Source organism: Macrobrachium rosenbergii, chromosome 3, assembly GCF_040412425.1.
Source record: "Macrobrachium rosenbergii isolate ZJJX-2024 chromosome 3, ASM4041242v1, whole genome shotgun sequence".
NCBI classification, from domain to species: domain Eukaryota; kingdom Metazoa; phylum Arthropoda; class Malacostraca; order Decapoda; family Palaemonidae; genus Macrobrachium; species Macrobrachium rosenbergii.
The window spans coordinates 7,709,046-7,727,506 of record NC_089743.1 but is presented as its reverse complement, the minus strand read 5'-3'; the positions used below and the strand labels follow the sequence as shown (position 1 = coordinate 7,727,506).

The window sequence follows — 18,461 nt, the reverse complement described above, 5'->3', positions numbered from 1 at the left end:
CTATCATTTCCTTTACAATTTTCCGGTCGTCATTTTCAGAAATGAGGTATTATATTTGTCAGCTTTGGCTATCATTTCCTTTACAATTTTCCGGTCGTCATTTTCAGAAATGAAGTTACCTACCCACGGATTTTTCTTCAGAATGTTAACGACAACGTCATCTTCATCCTTCGTGATATAGATTACTTTTATTTTTGGTTTAAGTTTACCCATCTCATTTACTGCTCTACTGATGATTTTCTGAATCTCCATTTTTGCCTTTTGTAAGTTTTTCCTGTCTGGAAATCTCTTACGAATAAGTGTCCATCTCTTGTTGTTTTAACCTGTTCAACTGGCGCCGTTATTTTACTCATAATTTGTCTCTTTTTCATTTGCTACTGTGCTCTCTTCGTTCGCAGATTTAATCAGAAGCACTTTTTTTTCGTTAGTGATTCAGCATAAGTTTTGTCCATGTTTGTCATGGTCTTTACATCTTTATCAACATTGTCAATTTTGTTTTGGATTTCATCCATGTTGATCATTACGTCACTAGTTTTCTGAGCCGAATCCTGACTCAACTTTGTTAATATCTCTGTTTTTTTTATTTCTTCAATTTCATCTTCAGTGAGTTTTTTGTGTTCTTTGTTTAGCCTCTTGCAATTATTACAGATGTACAGTACAATATGGTATCACTACTAAGTATGGGTGTGTATCTAACCTCGATACTTGAACATTCTTAGTGGAACCATACGTCACACATTTCACAGCAACTTCTCCAGAGCAATGTCCGCAGGTTGCTGACTCTCTCTCGATTTGGGTTGACTCATCCTTCTCCTGTATTTTATTTAGTGTCCCATCTTTACGTGCTGCTTCGATAATTGAGATAATGTTCGTATGATAGTTTGATATTCCCTTTACTTGATTTGATTTCTACAGTATTTATTTTCTCTGTTTTCTTCCTCTTCTTCGTATTAACTTTGGACATCGCACAAGTCAGGCACTTTTCACAGAGCACCTCACAGACATGTCATACCATCACGAAAGCTGTTCTTGCAGTGCTCACACTCCGATTGATAAGTGAAGAGGCACGGTACTCCTCGCTCTTTCAACAAGGAGTAGCCCAGGTGTGCAGAACTCCAGTCAGTTCAAGAGACTCACTCAGATTAGATTCCTCCCTCCGACCAGTGAATCTTCCTAATGTAAAGGACCATGGTTTGTATATCGTGTAGGAACAAATCAATTTTTAAAAGTAAATTGTACTTTTCCTAACTATACAAGCCTGAGGCCCTTTACATTACATTTTTATGGCCGCCTTGTAAAGGTGTCAAAGAAACGAGCAGGTAAAGGTTACTGCTGGTTTATTACGTTGTTGTATTGTATTAAGCCAACTCTTGTGTTGGCACAAAACCTTCCCTTGTTTGGCCTGGGTGATCTGAAAATTTCAGAAGGTCATTTGTTATAGGAAATGTGAAAGAGATTTAGTAGTAGAGACAGTTGTGGATGGAGGAAGGATGATGGTTGTAGTGGGAGGGGGCCATCATGTCACGGATAGTAGTAGTTTGAAGATGTAAGGCCTTTGAAAGAAAAATAGAGAAACATTGCAGGTGGGGTTGTCCAACCCTTTAAACCCTAGAGTCCCTGCAGAGTATTCTTAGTGGTAGAGTAGTTTAGTTGGAATAAGACAGAGATGATGTGTATAGGGCTTTACGGTGAGGGGATGGGATGAGTTGAGGAGGATGATGGTGGTAGTTAAAGAGGGCCATCTTGGTTTGTTTGTAGTGGTAGTATGAAAGTACATGTTGAGTGAGTTGGTGGCCAGTGCCACTCTGAACACACTTAACATTACATTACTTAATTCAGCTGGAAAGTAGAAGGTGAAGTTTGAGTATTCTCATTGCATTGTTCTATCTTGGTGGCGGTAAATTTACTAGCAGCTGGGCATGTGTGTCGATGTCCTCGACTATTGCCTTTGCAAGTGTTGCTGCTATTTTTGCTGCGTCTGGTGAGTTTACATCAGCTTGTACTTCGCCTCTGAGCAGTGCTGTCTCTCTGCATTCTAGCAGGTAGTGTAGGAGAGGCTGCTGTGTTTCTTCCTCGCAGTGCTCACATGGTCTGACACTGGGGTTAACAATTTCCCAGCAGGCTTTGTATCCTAGCCTTTTGTCTGTGAATACATACAGCTAGTTTTCTCGGTGTGTGCCTGTCTATGGGGGGAGGCACTAGGTCAGTTGCCCATTTGTACCATCTGGCAGTCGGGGAGTGATCTGTCCATGCCCGTAGGTCTTCCAGCATGTTTGCTTTCATGAGCAGTTTTATGGCATTTTGATCTGTTGTAGTGCAGGTTGTATGTGGATCTGCACTCTGTCAATGTACCTTGTGCTCTTGGCTAGTTCATCCGCTTTATCGTTGCCTGGAATTCCTATGTGACTCGGTATCCAGTTCATAGTGACTGGTCTTCCTCTTTCGCTGTGCTGGTAGAGCAGTGACTTGATCCCAGCCAGCAAGGCCTTGTTCTCTTTAATTCTGATTTGTTGCAAGGCCTGCATGGAGGATTTGGAGTCAGTGTGGATGATGACGGGTCCTTCCTCATTCTCCAGAGAGTACAGTAGTGCCTGTCTTATCGCTACTAATTCTGTCTGCATTGTTGAGGCACAATTTGATGTTCTCCAGCATGCTTGGAAATTGTTTGAATATACTGCTGCTCCAGTAGTTTTATTTTCTGGATCCACAGTGCCGTCGGTGTAGTATGTTTGGGCCCCCAGGATTTCAGTGTTCCTGATAGACTCGTAGGCTGCTGCTCTTAGTTCCTCTCTTGAGCAGTCTTCTTTTGCTCTGGGAAGGTGTGTGTAATGGAATTTTGCATAATCCTTTTTCCAGGGCGGGATATGTTGCACATCCTGCGCTGTGTCTGGTCTCATGTTTAGCATTGCCTCTGCCATATCTAACCTCTTGATGTTGTCACTTTGGTCTTTTCCGTGGAGTTCGGGCTCGAATCTCTGGATGTTTATTTAGTTCTCCTTTGTTCTGGTCTTGGAGATTGAGTCTCTCTCTGAGAGGAAGATTTTTGCCATTGTACTGGCATTTCTCTGTGCAATCCTATCTTCTACTTTTGGCATGTTAGTCTCAAGCCTGAGGTTTTGCACAGTCTTGTCCACATGGGTGCCCCAAGCATGAGTCTCATTGCCTTATTCTGTATTACTTCCAGAGTTTCCTTTTGCCTCTGTTAGCTTTACCAGGGCAGGGGCAGCATAGTCAATCAATGATCTGGTGCAGGCTATATAGTATGTTTTCTGTACATGTTCATTTGCACCATCCTTCAAAGATGACATATATCTCATTGCTGCTGTTCTTGCTTCTGCTCTTTCCTTCAGGTATTTGATTTCGTTCTTGAAGGTTAGTTGCTGGTCTAGGATGATTCCCAGATACATGTACTTGTCCACCCACTCTAGCGGTTCAGCTCCTATTGTGAGTGGTTGGAGTGGTCTGTGTGCTTTTACTGCCATGGCCTTTGTCTTATTTATATTGATTTTGAGGCCTAGTTCCTCCGACTTTTTGCTGATTTCATTGAGGGCTCTTTGCATTCTAGGCACTCTGACAGGTCCTCTTGACTATGCACATCGTCGGCGTATATGAAAATTTCTACGCCTTCAGGAAGCTGCAGTGAGGCTAGGTTCTCCATGAGAATATTGAATAGGAGAGGACTTAGTATTCCTCCCTGTGGTGTGCCATTTTCCAAGTCATGGAAGGTGGATATCACCCCTTGGAATTTGACCCTCGCCTGTCTTCTTAGCACATAGTTTTTGTCCAGGCTAGAAGGTGTCCTTTGACTCCTTTCTTCATCAGTGAGTGGAGTACTGCTGCTGGACTGGCTAGCTCAAGGCTTTTTCAAAGTCTATGAAGACTACTACAGCCTTTCCTTGATTTATGTAGCTGAGGACATCTGTCAGACACTCTGTAGTTCCAACTCCTTGTTGGTATGCATATAGCTGTTTGTGTAGAGGACCAATTTTGTATGTTATCCTGTTGAGCACCATTTTCTCTCCAGTTTTTTCCATGCAGGAGACTAGTGCTATGGGTCTCAGGTTGTCTGGATCTTTAGGTTTTGGAATTGGCTTTGTGTCTTGTTGCCTCCAAGTCTGCGGTCTTGTGTGCTCTGCATGTGTTTTGTTCATGATCCTCAGGAAGGCGTTTTCTCCTGCAGGACCCATGTTACTTATCATTGTGTATGTTATCCTGTCTGCTCCTGGTGCTGTATCTTTGCCAGTTTTGTATACTGCCCTTAGTTCTTCTACTGTGTAAGGGGTGTCCGTGTCATCTGGTGTGAAGCAAGCCTCGTTAACTTCTTCCCATCTGATCGGTGCTAGCTGATCCTGTCGTCTTCTGGTTTCAGGAGAGAGATTGTTTGATTTTGTCCTGTTAGCAAAGGATGTTGCTAGTCTCTCTGCTTCTTCTAGAGGTTGAGGGTGAGTTGCTATTATCGCTGACTTCTTTTTTTCCGGCTACTCTGTTCAGCCATTTCCATAGTTCTGAAAGGGATGTGTGCTCTGATAGTTTAGCACACCATTCCAGCCATTTTTCAATTCTTATTTCCTGGAGCCTCTGATGGACGTCATTTTTGACTGTTTGTAGCAACTCTCTGTTTTCAGCTGTTGCTCTTCTTCTGTAGATCTTTGTGACTCTGTTTAGTAGGGTTTTCAGCTGTCTTACCTCTTGGCAGTAGTACCAGGAGTCTTTGTAGCTGTAGTTCCTCTGAGCTGTCTTTATTGGCATTGCTTTATTTGCTGCATTATGTATGGCGTCAACTAGGTCTTTTTCTAGTTGGTCTATATCCTCTGGGGGCGTGTACTGTGCTGCCCATTCCTCAAGTGCTAGTCTGAAAATAACCCAGTTTGCCAAGTCTTGATTCCATCTTGGTGGAGGTGGCGGTATTGGAGGTAGTTGTTGCATTTCCAATTCTGTCATTGTTGCAAAGTGGTCGCTGACTAATGGGGATGCACTTGCCATCTTGTAAGGTGCCTGATTGTCGTTGTGGCAAATGTTAGATCTAATCTGCCTCCTCTTATATGTGTGGATTGCCCTGTGTTGAGCAGTGCGACTCCTCAAATTCCTCCAGAGAGTAGGCTCGTGTTCCCCTGCCTGGTTAGTGATTGTCGGGGAAGATAGTAGAGGATGATGTGCGTTGAAGTCCCTACATATTATTGTAGGTGTGTCAGTTGCATGGGCGAAGAGCTGCGTCAGTTGTAGTTCTCCTGGGCTTTCTCTATTTATTTTCCTGTAGAGATTGTATATGTCTAGTCTCTGGTTTTGCAGAGTTATTCTAATTGCCATGCTCTCCACATTCTCTCCGTGTATGGATCGGATTGTGTATTCTTACTGCTGGGATTGTATTCTTGATGAGAATAGCCAGTCCCCTGTCGGTGCCTATGTCTGGAGTTGTGTCTGGAGTTGTATAAGCATTATACCCAGCTATTCTAAACTTGGTTCCTGTTTTTAGACGGGTTTCCTGAAGTAGGATGATGTCTACATTTTCTGTTTTGCAGACTGCAATAAGTGTAGCTGTTTTTAGGCCTCACTCCATCAGCATTCCAGTTAATTATTTTCAGCATTGTTGTACGTTAGGGAGAAGCGCCTGGGGTCTCTTGGTGCAAAAGTGATGGAGTTATCATCTACCGTATTTAATGAAGATGATGAAGATGAGGGGAGAGGGGTGATGTTTTGGGGTTTAGTGGATGAGGAAGGTGTAGGATCATGGGGGGAGGTGGTAGGTTGGGATGAGGGTGTTGGGGAGGGATTTGTTGCAGCCATGGGGGCTGTCTCCTGCATAGCGGTAGAGGGGGGGGACTTGGAATTACCCTTGAGAAGGCTTTTTAATAGTTCTTCTATCCCTGTTTTGGGTTTATTACAGATCCAGGCGGCTTATATTGCGGCCGACTGACGCCGGGCCGTGAGAGACAATGGAATTGACTGTGACCTGAGGTCGAAACAATAAACAATAATATACAGTGAACAGTACGAATTACAATATGAAACATACAGAGACACAATATAGATACAGTCTTGATGCCTGTGAATGAAGAAACATGTGATACACAATGTGTGACATTCGTATAAATACCATAAAGTAAAAATGATAAAAATGCGTGACCTGGCACGTTTTAGGCGTGACTAATTTAGCTTGAAGAAAACGGGAAGTCACCAAAGAAAACAAGCTCAGCGGAGACTTAATTAATGGCGCCGCCAGAAACACTATCCTGGCGCCGGAATTGGTGACTTTACAAATACTCCCCAAGACGAGGGACGCGTCTGATTAATCCCTGTACCTGGTGGGACGCTGAAGGGTGCCGCGGCTCCTGAGGATAACTGAGGGGCCTCCTGCCTGTGAGGCTGCTGTTTGGGCGGTCCTTCCTGGGGCCGCGCCTGCGGTGGTGAGGGCGTGCTGGAGTGCGTTTGGGCGGAAGGGGTGCTGCGACGCTGCCGGGACTCTCCGACAGGAAGGCGGGCTTTAGCCGGTCTATGGAAACCCAGTCGTCCCTGCCTGGAAGTGCCAGCCGAACGCCTTGCTGTTCCGTTCCAGCACGCGGAAGGGTCCCCTGTAGGGCTTAGTTAGTGGTGGACGGACGGCGTCGACTCTGACGAAGACGTGGGTGGCGGATGACAGCTGTGGCGGCATGAAGGTGGTTGCTCTGTCGATGTATGAGCGCCTGCAAGGCGCGAACTTGCCGCCACGTCGCGGGAGCCTCTGCAGAGATGGGGAGTGGCGATCATCCGTCACGAGCTCTCCCGGCACCACGAGGTTCCCCCATAGGTTTGTTCAGCTGCGGATGGGGTGCCGTCGGCTCTGGGGCGGTCCTCAACCCGAGGAGGACCCACGGCAGCTGATGTTTCCAGTCCTCGGCGGTGCAGCGGGCCATGAGGGATGATTTTAAGGACCTGTGGAATCGTTCGACCAGGCCGTTGGCCGCTGGGTTGTATGCTGTGGTGGTGTGGTGCGTGGTTCCCCAGCAGTTGAGCCAGGGCAGACCACAGCTCGGAGAGGAAGGCGGCCCCTGTCGGTTGTGATGTGGTCCGGGGCCAGGCCGGCTAACCCAGCTGGAGAGCAGGGCCTCGGCGCACGCCGCTGGCGGTGGCTTCTTGCATGGGGCGTGGCTTCGGGCCACCTCGTTGAACGGTCTACCACCGTGAGGAGGTATCTGGATCCGCCTGATGGGGAAGGGCCCGACGACGCCGATGTGGATGGCCGAAGCGGCGCCTGGTTGTGGGAACTCGCCTACCCCGATTGCGTGTGTGCGGGCTGCTCTCGTCCTCTTCAGGCTGGACGGAGCTGACCGGCTGAGTGGCCGGTTTTAGCCGCTGTGAAGCCTTGACGGAGTCTGTGAGGTGTTGTGCCGCCTCTATGAGAGGTCCTCGACAGGCATGGTGTAGGGGTGAGCGATCTGGTTGCGTACTTCGGGAGGAGTTGGCGGCGGAAAATTTCCCGTCTGAAGCTTATCTCCTGCCGCTTGTTCGTGTCACCCGAGACTGGTGTTGACAGGAGATCTCGACCATGCCCCAAGCGTCTCTTGGATCGAGTCGTGGCGTGGAGTTATTGGCAAGGTCGATATAGCACGGCGGCCCGCTCGGCGATGGGCAGGAGCAAGCTTCGAGGAGGAACTTTTTATAGTGCTGTATGTGAGGGTGAGTGTTTCCAGGTACCAGCGAGATGAATTTGTTGTACACGTCCTCCGGAAGGGCGTTGAGCACTGTGTCGGCCTGTAGGATTTCGTCCGTGAGGTCCGCGATTCTGAAGTGGCTCTCCACCCTGCGCAGCCATCTCGATGGGTTGCCCTGCGTAAACGGGCGGCAGCTTTAGGGTGAGGGCGGCCCGCGATTGTGTTGCCCGGCCGTCGTGTGTTCGGGCGCTGGTGTGGAGTTGCGGGAGGGCCTCGATGCGGGGCGGCGCGGCTGCGATGGGAGGTAGGTAAACCTCGAGTCCGCAGGTCCGCGTTTAACTGCATGAAGGAGGGGATATCCGCGTCCATGCTCGCTCGCTTTGACCCCCTTACTGGAGTAGGATACTTTCGCGTCTGAGTACGCACTTTCGTGCGCCGTGTGGTTCCGCTTAGTGACGCTGATGGGGTACGCCGACGGCGAGTCAGCACGCTCAAACGCTGGTTACAGCGCGTGTTTAGGCCGCTAAGAGCGTTTTTGGAGAAACCCTGGAGCCAAGACTGAGTCGCCGTGTGAGTCCGCTAATGGCTCCGGGATACTCCGGGGGTCACCACTGTAAAGGTGTCAAAGAAACGAGCAGGTAAAGGTTACTGCTGGTTTATTACAGATCCAGGCGGCTTATATTGCGGCCGACTGACGCCGGGCCGTGAGAGACAATGGAATTGACTGTGACCTGAGGTCGAAACAATAAACAATAATATACAGTGAACGAGTACGAATTACAATATGAAACATACAGAGACACAATATAGATACAGTCTTGATGCCTGTGAATGAAGAAACATGTGATACACAATGTGTGACATTCGTATAAATACCATAAAGTAAAAATGATAAAAATGCGTGACCTGGCACGTTTTAGGCGTGACTAATTTAACTTGAAGAAAACGGGAAGTCACCAAAGAAAACAAGCTCAGCGGAGACTTAATTAATGGCGCCGCCGAAACACTATCCTGGCGCCGAATTGGTGACTTTACAGCCTCATGCCACCCCTCAATCTGAAACCTGGGCCGAAAGGCAAACTGGAATATTTACATCCGGGCAGGCAGGTATTCCCCGCCTACCTGACAGTAATTACTGCCTAACTACCTTGTTCAAGAGTTTAACGGCCGTGTCCCGCTTCGCCGTGAGTAATTCCTAATGTAAAGGGCCTCAAGTTTGTATAGTCAGGAAAAATACAATTTACTTTTAAAAAATGCGATTTTGTCGTTTCTTTGAGACGCAGTTGATGTGAGAGTATGGTCCTTATCAAAGCCTCTCTCAATAAGTTGTAGGTCCCGTTGCTAAGTAACCAATTGGTTCTTAGCCACGTAAAATAAGTCTAATCCTTCGGGCCAGCCCTAGGAGAGCTGTTAATCAGCTCAGTGGTCTGGTAAAACTAAGGTATACTTAACTTAACCTCTGTCCTTTCTTTGCAGATTTACCGGGAGAGGAAGGATTTACGCAAAAATTCCTAACAAGAGGTCTAGGAAAGCCAGATGTACTGTACATAAATAAGCTTAAGGTAGGAGTTACAGATAAGTTTGCTTTATACACTAGGCAAATGAAATATAAGTCGATGAATATTAAGAAAGTTTTAGTGGTAATTATGAAAATTACAGTACAAAGAGAAAGAAGTAAAGGTATAGAAATAGGAAGCAATAAGTTAATTGCCTAGTAAAATAAAATACATAAAAATTAAAAGAACCAGCATTTATGAGGAAATGGCAGTGATTATGCATAGGATAGTGCCAGTACAGCGCATTATGTACAATACAAGAAAGACAAATAAAATAATGCAGAACCCCAGAATAAAACGAGGATAAATCACGAAATAACGAATCTCTAATGAAGAAGTATACGAATCTTGGAAGAAAAAGAATGGCATTAAAGAGTTCAACATACAGATCTAAAGGACATCACAAGAAAAATTGGGTTGGCCGTTGCAAAGTCAAATCTTCTACAGGTGTGAGGAAGTGAAGTATGTATGACAGTGACATCATCACTACTACTACTATTATCAGAAAGAAGTTATAGTTGTCAGGTGCCTTTTGTTACTGATATGTGTATAAAATAAAATTGACGGCTTACCCAAATACAGTCATATAAAACCCGGCGGAGAGGAGTAAGGAACAGCGACCTCGTCTGGAGAATTTTGTGACAGCCGGGTGCTAACTCCAGGATAATTATTTGGCCAGTCGGCATTTTGTCTGGGCTGCTTTAGGGTTTGCTCTAGGTAAGTTTCACTCCGGGATTTCGGCAATAGGATAACAAGTGAATTGGCAAAATTGCACGGTATTATTTTACTTTAAAGAATTATTTTATATTGGAATGTTTGGTGGTATTGTTTTGTAAGTTGCCAATACATAATATGAAATTGTAACCACATTTATGAAAAAAGCTCTTCATTCTCATCATTTTGAACTCCATAAATTATGCGCAGATGATAAATAAAAAATTAATCAAATTACGACTTATAGCCTAAGGTAAGACAATACTGGCCCCCACCCCCTTCCATAGCTAATGTGTTAGCCTAGGTTGATATGTTTAGGTTCTTTTAGTGCCCTATCAGGTAAAACTGTACTTGCGCGGCCTGATTCCTGCCAGTCGCTGGCCGGGACAGGTTTCTCATGCATAAGTAAACATACCCTTTCTTATAATGCTAGGTCCTGACCTAACCAGATATTACCCACCCAACCTAACTTAGGGTGACGTGGCCTGACCTGGCCGGGCGCTTTGCCCCACCTGTACCCCCCAAAAAGGCCGTGGTAGAACTATATGGTAGCTCTGCGTCGCCGACAGCACTATAACTTGACTTTTTCTACAGTTTTTTGGTTGCTAATTATGAATTTACCTTTCATTTTTGGCGCTCAAGTCTAATTAACCTGTAATTAGCCCCCGAAGTCCACCCAACAAGGGGTTTCCATACGCGATCTTCACAAGACAGAGCACGGGTACGTCTGTTTCGAACAGTTCATATCCTGTCCGGCAAGTGCAATAACTTGTTAACGTATGGGTACCCAACCCTCCCCGGGCCAGTACTAAACACGGCGAAGGGACAGTCCATTTGGCCGACAACAAACAGATGCACTGCCAGTATCAGAACCCCTAAAAGTGTAGAAAAAACCAGTTGAAAGGGTAAAAACAGGCGCTGAGCTAATGTATAGATTTACCAAGGCCGTAACCTGTCCCGGTTGATGACTGGTGGGAATCAGGCTGCGCAACTAAAATAAGGTTTTACCATTTACTGTTATTTTTTGTCTGTTGACCGTAATTAACCTCAGAAGTTGTACGTTGGCCATCCTGGAATGCTATAGCGCATGTGGAGTGTTATCGGGGAGCTTTTGTCGGCTCCCCCAACTAAGCAACACGGCCTGCTAGGTTAGGTTAGGTCAGGGTACGTTAGGTTAGTATAGTTCCTTTTATAATAGGTTTCATTAGCCAATCCCTTCGTAAACATTTGGCTCTCCTATGACTTGCGAATTCACGGAACCGTTTCATAACATAGTGGTCTGGTCTTCCTCCCATCGTTTCCAAAACCCCGCGTTCCCAAAGGGTCCCCAACCATGTTGGGTAGATATGAGGTTAATAATAATTGACTGCAATAAACAACACCACCTCCTTCATCAGCAACACTAAAAGTTTAGGAAAAATCAATTTCCAAGTAGTAGTCCATGCGGAGTTCTTATTTAGAAATACCAATGGCTAGCTGGAGTCGTATTGGCAACTTATAAAATTTTACTGAATTTTTCAGCCGTGATCTTGTCTCCTTAACATAATTAGTACAAATCTCAGGCTCAAATCCATCAGGGGTTCTTGAAGCTATGCCTGTGTTTAAAGCACTAGTATACAACTATGTCTTCGTAGTGGGGTTAGTTCCATCAGTGCCTACTTAGCCCTTAAGGGCTAATTATATATCATGCACACCCCAAGACCGGGCAGACTTTAAGGTTGGCCAGTTTACGACAAAAACACATCAGTGGAAAGAGGAAGGTATGCAAATGCACATGGTGTAAGAAGTAAAATTCTACAGTTTTCCCTACCTTCCACAGGAAGGTGAAAGTGACTATTTACAACCTTGTGTGAGGCCTCTTTTACAAAACACTTGTAAATTTGACCAAGTTATACATGTTTTTTCTAATAATTTATTTTATTGTATTTTGTAAAATTATAATTACAACTCTCACAATTTCATAATAGATAAGAAGTAAAATGAGTAACAAATTCTGAGCATATTTATTGTAAAATATTTATGTATATATATATACATTTACTGAGATTGGGAAATGCAGTAACTTTTTTTGGATTTGTACATGTTTTTCTAATATTTCATTGCAAAATTACAATTATAACTGACATCATATCATAAAAGACAAGAACTAAAACCAACAGCAATTCCTGGGTATATTTATGAGCAAATAAATAAAAAGACATCATGGGAGAGAGAGGAGCAAGACATTCCCCCCTCAAGGCAAGAACAATACTAAATTCCGTGATATGCCCACGACTGAGCGGAGCTGAATTCTTTAGTTGCCACAAATCATTTATGGGCCATTGAAGTATTGGAAACTCTTTCCCACTCGATACAGCCAAATTGTATGGTGCGTATTATTAATACTCCTCAGAGGGGACCCGTCCACACCCAAAATCTGTTTGTTCTGACATAATATACAAACCATCTGTCCTTTACATTAGGAATTAGGAATTACGCATAGTGAAGCTGGACACAGCCGTTAAACTCTTGAACAAGGTGGTTAGGCAGTAACTACCGTCAGGTAAGCAGGGAATACCTGCCTGCCCGGATGTAAACATTCCAGTTTACTTTCGGCTGTCGTTAAGCTATTTATTATCCCGATGGGATCTTTTTGTATTTTTGTGTATACCTGTATATTATGTATGTTTGGTATTTATTAATATACAAACCCACGATTTGTGATAGCCTTACATAAGCCGTCGTTCCCCTGCGTCTGTGTCTTTGATTTGACAGCCAAGGGCGTATTTAGAAGGATATAACCAAGTGGTAATGCTTCTCTTCCAGTGGCCCTTTACTTAGATATTGAAGGTGTCCCCATTTACGTTCGGAGATATTAGATTGGGACGAAATATCTTCGCTCCCCTACATTGATCGGGACGTAACAAGTTTGCTCCCCTTCTTGGGCTCCTGCCTTCCGTGCACAAGGGCATGACTACTTCCTTTCTACTTGTGCTGAGTGTTGTTTTGACCGCCTGTGCTATGGAGAGTTGTGGGGGTGGGGGGGAAGAGGTTGCGGGCATCATTGATAAGTTTTGCTTCCACAGAGCCCTTAGTGGCCTCCCCTCCATCCTTCTCTCTCCCTGTAGGTTTTTCTGTATCTCTCCTTCGGGAGAGAACTCTCTCCTTTGCCCTCTTCGCTCGCTTGTCGGGTGAAGACCGCGAGGGGCTGGCGCGGGTGGTTGGGTGACCCCTTCTCAGGGACCTCCTCTCACGGCGTAGGGCAGTTCCTCTTGGAGCGAGAGGAGTCTCCCTCTACTAATCATCTGTGTTATGCTCCTGTTGACTTGGCGACAGTCTCTGGGCGGCTCCTGGTCTCCTGCTGCAGCCGCCCTGATCGTTCCTGTCACTGCTAGTGGCGTTCATGTGACATTCCTAGCCGTTGCTGTAGCTCATACCTTGCGAACCACTTCCGTAGCTCCTGCATCAGCTGTCCTGAGCGTGCCTGCTGCTTCTCTTGGTGATCGTGTCCTGGGCCGCTTCTGTTGTGATCCTGCTTAGCTCTTAGGTTATGATGTTTCGTGTCCACCATCCTGTAGAAGATGTTGGACTGAAGGCGAAGGAAGTAGCCGCCATCTTCAGCTTATCTTCGATTTCGTCTTCTGCTGCCTCTTCCCTTCCTCTCCCAAGGTTTGAAGGGGTCCCAGGAACCAGACAGACCTCCTTTGGCCGAAGGAGAGGAAGGCTGCTTCTTCCCCCTTGATGTCCTTGGACGTCTAGGGACTGCCTCCTTCCGAGGAGGCAGTGGGGGCCTTGTTGGCTCTTCCCGACCTTCGGGTTCGGGAACCGATTCATGTACCCCTGGGTTTTGTGTTTCCAGAGCCGCAGGCGCGCAGACCTCGGTTTGCACTCCCGTTCCCAGTCCTAGAGGTTCTGCCTCTAAGATGGGCACTGCTTCAGGTGCTCATTCACAAGCCACTCCAAGTGCTCGAGATTCTGGGGAATACAGAGTATCCCGATCTGGTCTGGAGAGTACTCTCCCCGGCCCAGTTCGGGAGCAGTGCGAGAGAAAGGGCCAAGGCACCCAGGTGTCTCGGCTCTTCCTACCAGCACTACAAGTGCTCCCCAAGTGCTTACCAGTACTCGGTCGGGTTCCCAGCCTGGTGTATCGGTCCTGTTGGTTTGAACACCGGAAGAAGCAGGGAAGAGGCCCCCTTCTGGAATCCTGCAGAACTTCTAAGGACTGACTCACTTCTGGGAGACAAGTTTCTCTCGTTGGCTTTTCCCGCCCTCGGGAGGGAACCGATCCGCATTCTCCTCTGGGGTCTCGCGTTTTGGGGGCCGCAAGAGCGTGGCCTCTCGAGGCCGTACCCTCATTGCCAGTCTTAGAAGTCTGCGTCTAATACTGGTTGTGTGCCTGGCTCTTTTCGATTTCTTAGGAAACCGTAAGCATCTGCTCCTGATTTTTGGGAGTCTTGTAGGTCGCTCGAATTCTATGAATCACGAGTGCTCTCCTGGCGAGAGGCACAGGATGGGAGAAAGTGCCGAGACACTCGAGTCTCGGTGCTGAGACGCCCAGGTGTCTCGATACTGCCCTCCAGCTGCTTCGATTGCTTGCCAGGTTTCATCCTCGTGTCTTGAACCTCAGGGTTCGAGCATGCAGGATAGCAGACACAGAATTCCCTTTAAACCTTATTCTTGAGGGGCCTCGGCCTCGAAGGAGTTTAGAGTTCGGGAAATTGTTGCTAGTTCACGGCAGACGAGTTCCGGCCTGTCCAGTTCCGATTGCATTCACGCAATTTGCTCGCTCGGGGTGCTCGCCCTGCCCAGCCCCTGGTCATGTTCGCGAGACTGGCTCAGCTCGGCTCGCCCTGCTTACCTCCCAGTCCACCGCTTACCACCCAGTCTGGATCACATTTGCGTGATCGGCTCGGTTCGGTGCGGCTCGGCTCGGCTCGGCTCGGCCCCGCTTGGTTTTTCCGAATTGAGTTCTCGGCACTGTTCGAGTGAACTTTCTGCTCTTCCTAGGAAAGCGCTTTGCCACAACACAAGAGCTCTTCTTCCCCCATGTGGCAGCGATCTCCTTCGGTTGATTATTGCTCACGGTCCGCCTCTCCTGCTGGTCTTACTGGCAGGACAGGTAGGGGTACTCATTCTCCTCACATGTTCTCTTTTCTTCTCGGTTGTTCCGAGAGGTGCAAGATGGACAGAGAGCTCCAACGAATTTGTCTTTCTTCAGAGTTCGGTTGCCTGGCGTGCTTTTGGTGTCAGTCCCCCAATTGTCTCGTAGTACAACCATGTAGCCAAGGAGGGTTTCTTGGGATCTGTCAAGGTGTCCCTCCAAGGAGAGAGGTACAGGAGTTTCACGCTTTGGAAGCAGCGAGGATCTTCCTCCTCAAGTTGCAATCATCCTCGTTTCTCGGAGAACCTCGTGCCGATTCGTCAGTGTGAGGATCCCTGGGACAGGACCATGGCTCCCCCAATGAATAACCTTCATCACTTGCAACCCTTGCAGTTCCCGAAGGGGCCAAGTGTTTCAGGGGCTGCCGCGGTCCCTGCTTGCAAGGCTCCCTCCAAGGGGAGAGGTACAGGAGCGGGACCAGCGAGGGTCTTCCTCTTAGAGTTGCGATCGCCCTCGTTTTTTCGGAAAACTTTGCTCCAATTCATCAGCACGAGGATCCCCGGGACAGGACCGCAACTCCCCCAATGAATAATCATCACTTGCAACCCTTGCAGTTCCCGAGGGGCTGAGAGTGTTGGGGACTGCCGCGGTCCTTGCTTCCGACAGTGTTCTCGACCGGATGAACTCTTTTCTTCGGAGAAGGAGTTCATTCAGGTCGAGACACCAAGTTTCTCCCCTGCCTTGACAGAATACGAATTCTTCTTGCCTTGGAGGGTCTGGCCAACTGCAGCTCTGTGGCCAATTCTGGTGCTAAGAAGAAGGACTTTGTCCCAATTCAGATCTTCGGTTTCGTAAGTCCCGAGTTTGCTTGACTCTTAGGAACGAACTTTACTTGGTTCTGCCTTTTTCTTGCAGAGATTTGCCAGATACCTCAGTAATCAAGGTTTGTACCAGGGCACTGCCTTGTCCTTTGGACAATGTCCAAGACCTTTGGGTTTTAGTCATCTTGACTCAACCTCGAGTTCAAGCCAGCCCCCACTCAACTCCTAAGAAGTCCCAGGCTTCAATAGAAGATTGCGGAGCATAGCCTCTCCTACCCTTCTAGGAAAGTGTGCATAACTGTGTCTCTTCCCACCCTCTTTCCCATAAGGGAGGAGGGAAGAGAGAAAGAAGTATCGACCGGGAAGAAGTTCTCCTACTGCAGATTCTTGGATGAAATGATACTTATCAAGTCTCTGGAGCTGGCAGCGACATTGCCGAGACCTGGGAATGGAAACCTTCAGGAGAAGTATCTTATTTCCCTTAGGTCTCGGCAATTCTTTTCATCCTGCTTCCTCTCCCATGCTCCCAATTCGGGAAATGGCAGCCCGGCTAGAGCTAATTGTCTCGGTATCCTGTCATCTTGCAGAAGCTTCCCCATGGCGGAGAATGGAATTCTGCTTCCATTCCTCCATCCTTCTTTCCTCTTCGAAGTATGAGGAAGGAGTTAGGCTAATGCTTGATTGAAGGAACCTTTGAATATGCTTGCATATTCCCCTCACATCGTGTGTCTACTTACGGATTCACCGATCGAGGAATAGGCACACACCTGTAAGACTTTGTCTTGAAGGTGTGTGACCGAGACAATTAGTACAGTACCTTCTTATCACCATCCTGGGCTCGAGGCAGCCTTCTGGCCTTCCAAGAATTCAGGATGAGTTTTGCGACACTCACTGGTTCGTTGAACAACAAACCACAGTACAGTAGTGGCATTTGTCGACAAACAAGAGGGATTCGTTTTTTCCTCCTGTTTCATCTGTCGACATTTGCAGGTACTCGAGTGTTCTATAGCGCACTCGACATCTCAATTAGCCCAGATACATCCCCGGTGGGGATGTATTGGCAAGCAAGCTTGGCCTCGGGTTTGAGTGATCGGGACGGAATGTGCTGCTCACTCGAAGATTCATGAAGAGATTGCTTGACTGAGAAATCCCTACCGTCTTTCTGTTATCTACCTGCGTAAGTCGGTAGTTTTTTCTCGCTCCTTCATTCCAGACCCAGGGGTCTCTACGGCAAGGCATGCTGTCTTTCTGGGAAACTTGATATCTACATTTTTCTCTCTGTACTTGTCTGTTTCGCCAGGGGTTCTCAAGCATTGCTCACCCCGAGTTACAGACAAATGCTGGAAGACTTCGCCTCTCACCTGACCTGATAGCCAAGGCATCGAGAAAAGTTCTTCTTAACCCAACCTCCTGTAGCAGCTACACAAGAAGCGGTTCTTCGGGCAGTACATCCCAGTGTGTTCAGGACTGAGAGACCTTCCAGCTTCCCTTGCAAGCATAGGCTTTCTCGCCAAGCGGCAGCGGCCATAGCTGGATATCTCTTGAAGTCCTCTGTAATACTCCCAGGGATAGGAGCCGTCTTCGCTGGTGGGTTTCATTGCGGAACTCCTCCTTGGGTCAGAGGCGCTCTTCAAGTCTGGACTTCCTCGTCTTCTCTGCCGAGGGTTGCTTCTTTCCCTTTCATTTGTGAAGAACGTAGGCCCTTGCGACCTAGTCTTCTATCTGAAGTAGCCTTCTTCTCCTCAGTCAAGATTTAGCTACAGATGAGAAGCTTCTTTGGTCTTGCTGTCCCAGGGAACTGTTCCCTGGGTGGCATGTGACTCTCGTTTGGGGTTCCTGTCCCATGCTGCACGCGCCCTTACGAGAGTCGTTGGATAGAGACGTGCCCTCGTAGGACCATCTCTCATCTGGCTCCGGTCTTGGTGTAGAAGATGGAAGGACAGGTGAAGGAGATCAATACCTCGACTCCTTCTCGGATGTCGTAGGTGGACTCCGAATCCTTCGGCATCTATTGTCGGGTTCGAGTCATCCTTGTTCCCCTCCTCCTTGGGCTTTGTATCGAGGAGCTGTGGTACTTTCTGAAAAGGTTTGACATCTTCCTCCTGGCTTCGTGAAGCGATCGAAGGAGGTACTCGGCAGCTGACGACAACGATACCGGTACCTTCCACCCGAGAACTCACGAAGCCGATGACTTGGTCCATCCCTCACATTCCGGAAGTTTCTGTCAGGCTGGAAGCAAGACGTGGTCTCATAGACCACACTCTTGTCTTCCTATGGTCTTGCCCACAGGCCCTTGGAATCTTTTTTCCTTGGCCCTGTGCTGGCTGCTCAACAAGTTATGTTTTCTTACCCGGCTCCTTCAAGAGGATGAGTAGCATCTCGCCTAAGGTGTTGGTTCTGGAAGTGAGAAGGATACCGAGAGAGACTGGCTGCTCTTCCTCCTCCTTTCCTGTCCTTCTACTTCTCCTACTTCGGGATGAGAATAGGACTTGAACCAACATGTGCTGGACCTGGCACTGATGCAGTAAGACTACACATCAAGCACCCGTTCTATTTTTCTCCTAGAATCATAGAAGTAATTCCGCTCCTTCCGCTAGCAAGGGGAGGAAGGGGAGTCTGGCAAGAAGGGAAACCCTATCTCAGTTTTTCCTTACTTCCTCCG

The 18,461-nt window shown here is 47.4% G+C and overlaps 2 protein-coding genes across 4 annotated transcripts in view; one reads left to right on the top strand and one right to left on the bottom strand.

Moving 5' to 3' along the window:
- The window catches only part of LOC136852420 (polyisoprenoid diphosphate/phosphate phosphohydrolase PLPP6), a 131,164-nt gene that overhangs the window by 40,384 nt on the left and 72,319 nt on the right, over nt 1-18,461 (top strand). The window contains exon 2 of one of the 3 annotated variants that reach the window (XM_067127062.1): nt 9,105-9,190. The gene's annotated coding sequence lies outside the window, so the exon portion shown is untranslated. Of the gene's footprint in view, nt 1-9,095; nt 9,902-18,461 lie in introns of those variants that run through there. The other 2 variants (XM_067127046.1, XM_067127055.1) reach the window with 2 other exon arrangements.
- On the bottom strand, nt 3,849-5,307 carry LOC136828887 (uncharacterized). Its single transcript, XM_067087189.1, has 2 exons — nt 4,541-5,307; nt 3,849-4,392 (listed from the first exon to the last, which is right to left on the bottom strand). Exons 1-2 carry the CDS (start codon nt 5,305-5,307, stop codon nt 3,849-3,851), a joined length of 1,311 nt encoding a protein of 436 aa, XP_066943290.1.

Bases quoted from the DNA above. Each gene is read 5' to 3' on its own strand.
- LOC136828887 (XM_067087189.1), bottom strand. From the start codon at position 5,307: ATGGCAATTAGAATAACTCTGCAAAACCAGAGACTAGACATATACAAT. The intron at 4,393-4,540 runs GTGTGCTAAACT...CTTTGCTAACAG, and splicing joins ATTGAAAAATGGCTGGAATG to GACAAAATCAAACAATCTCT.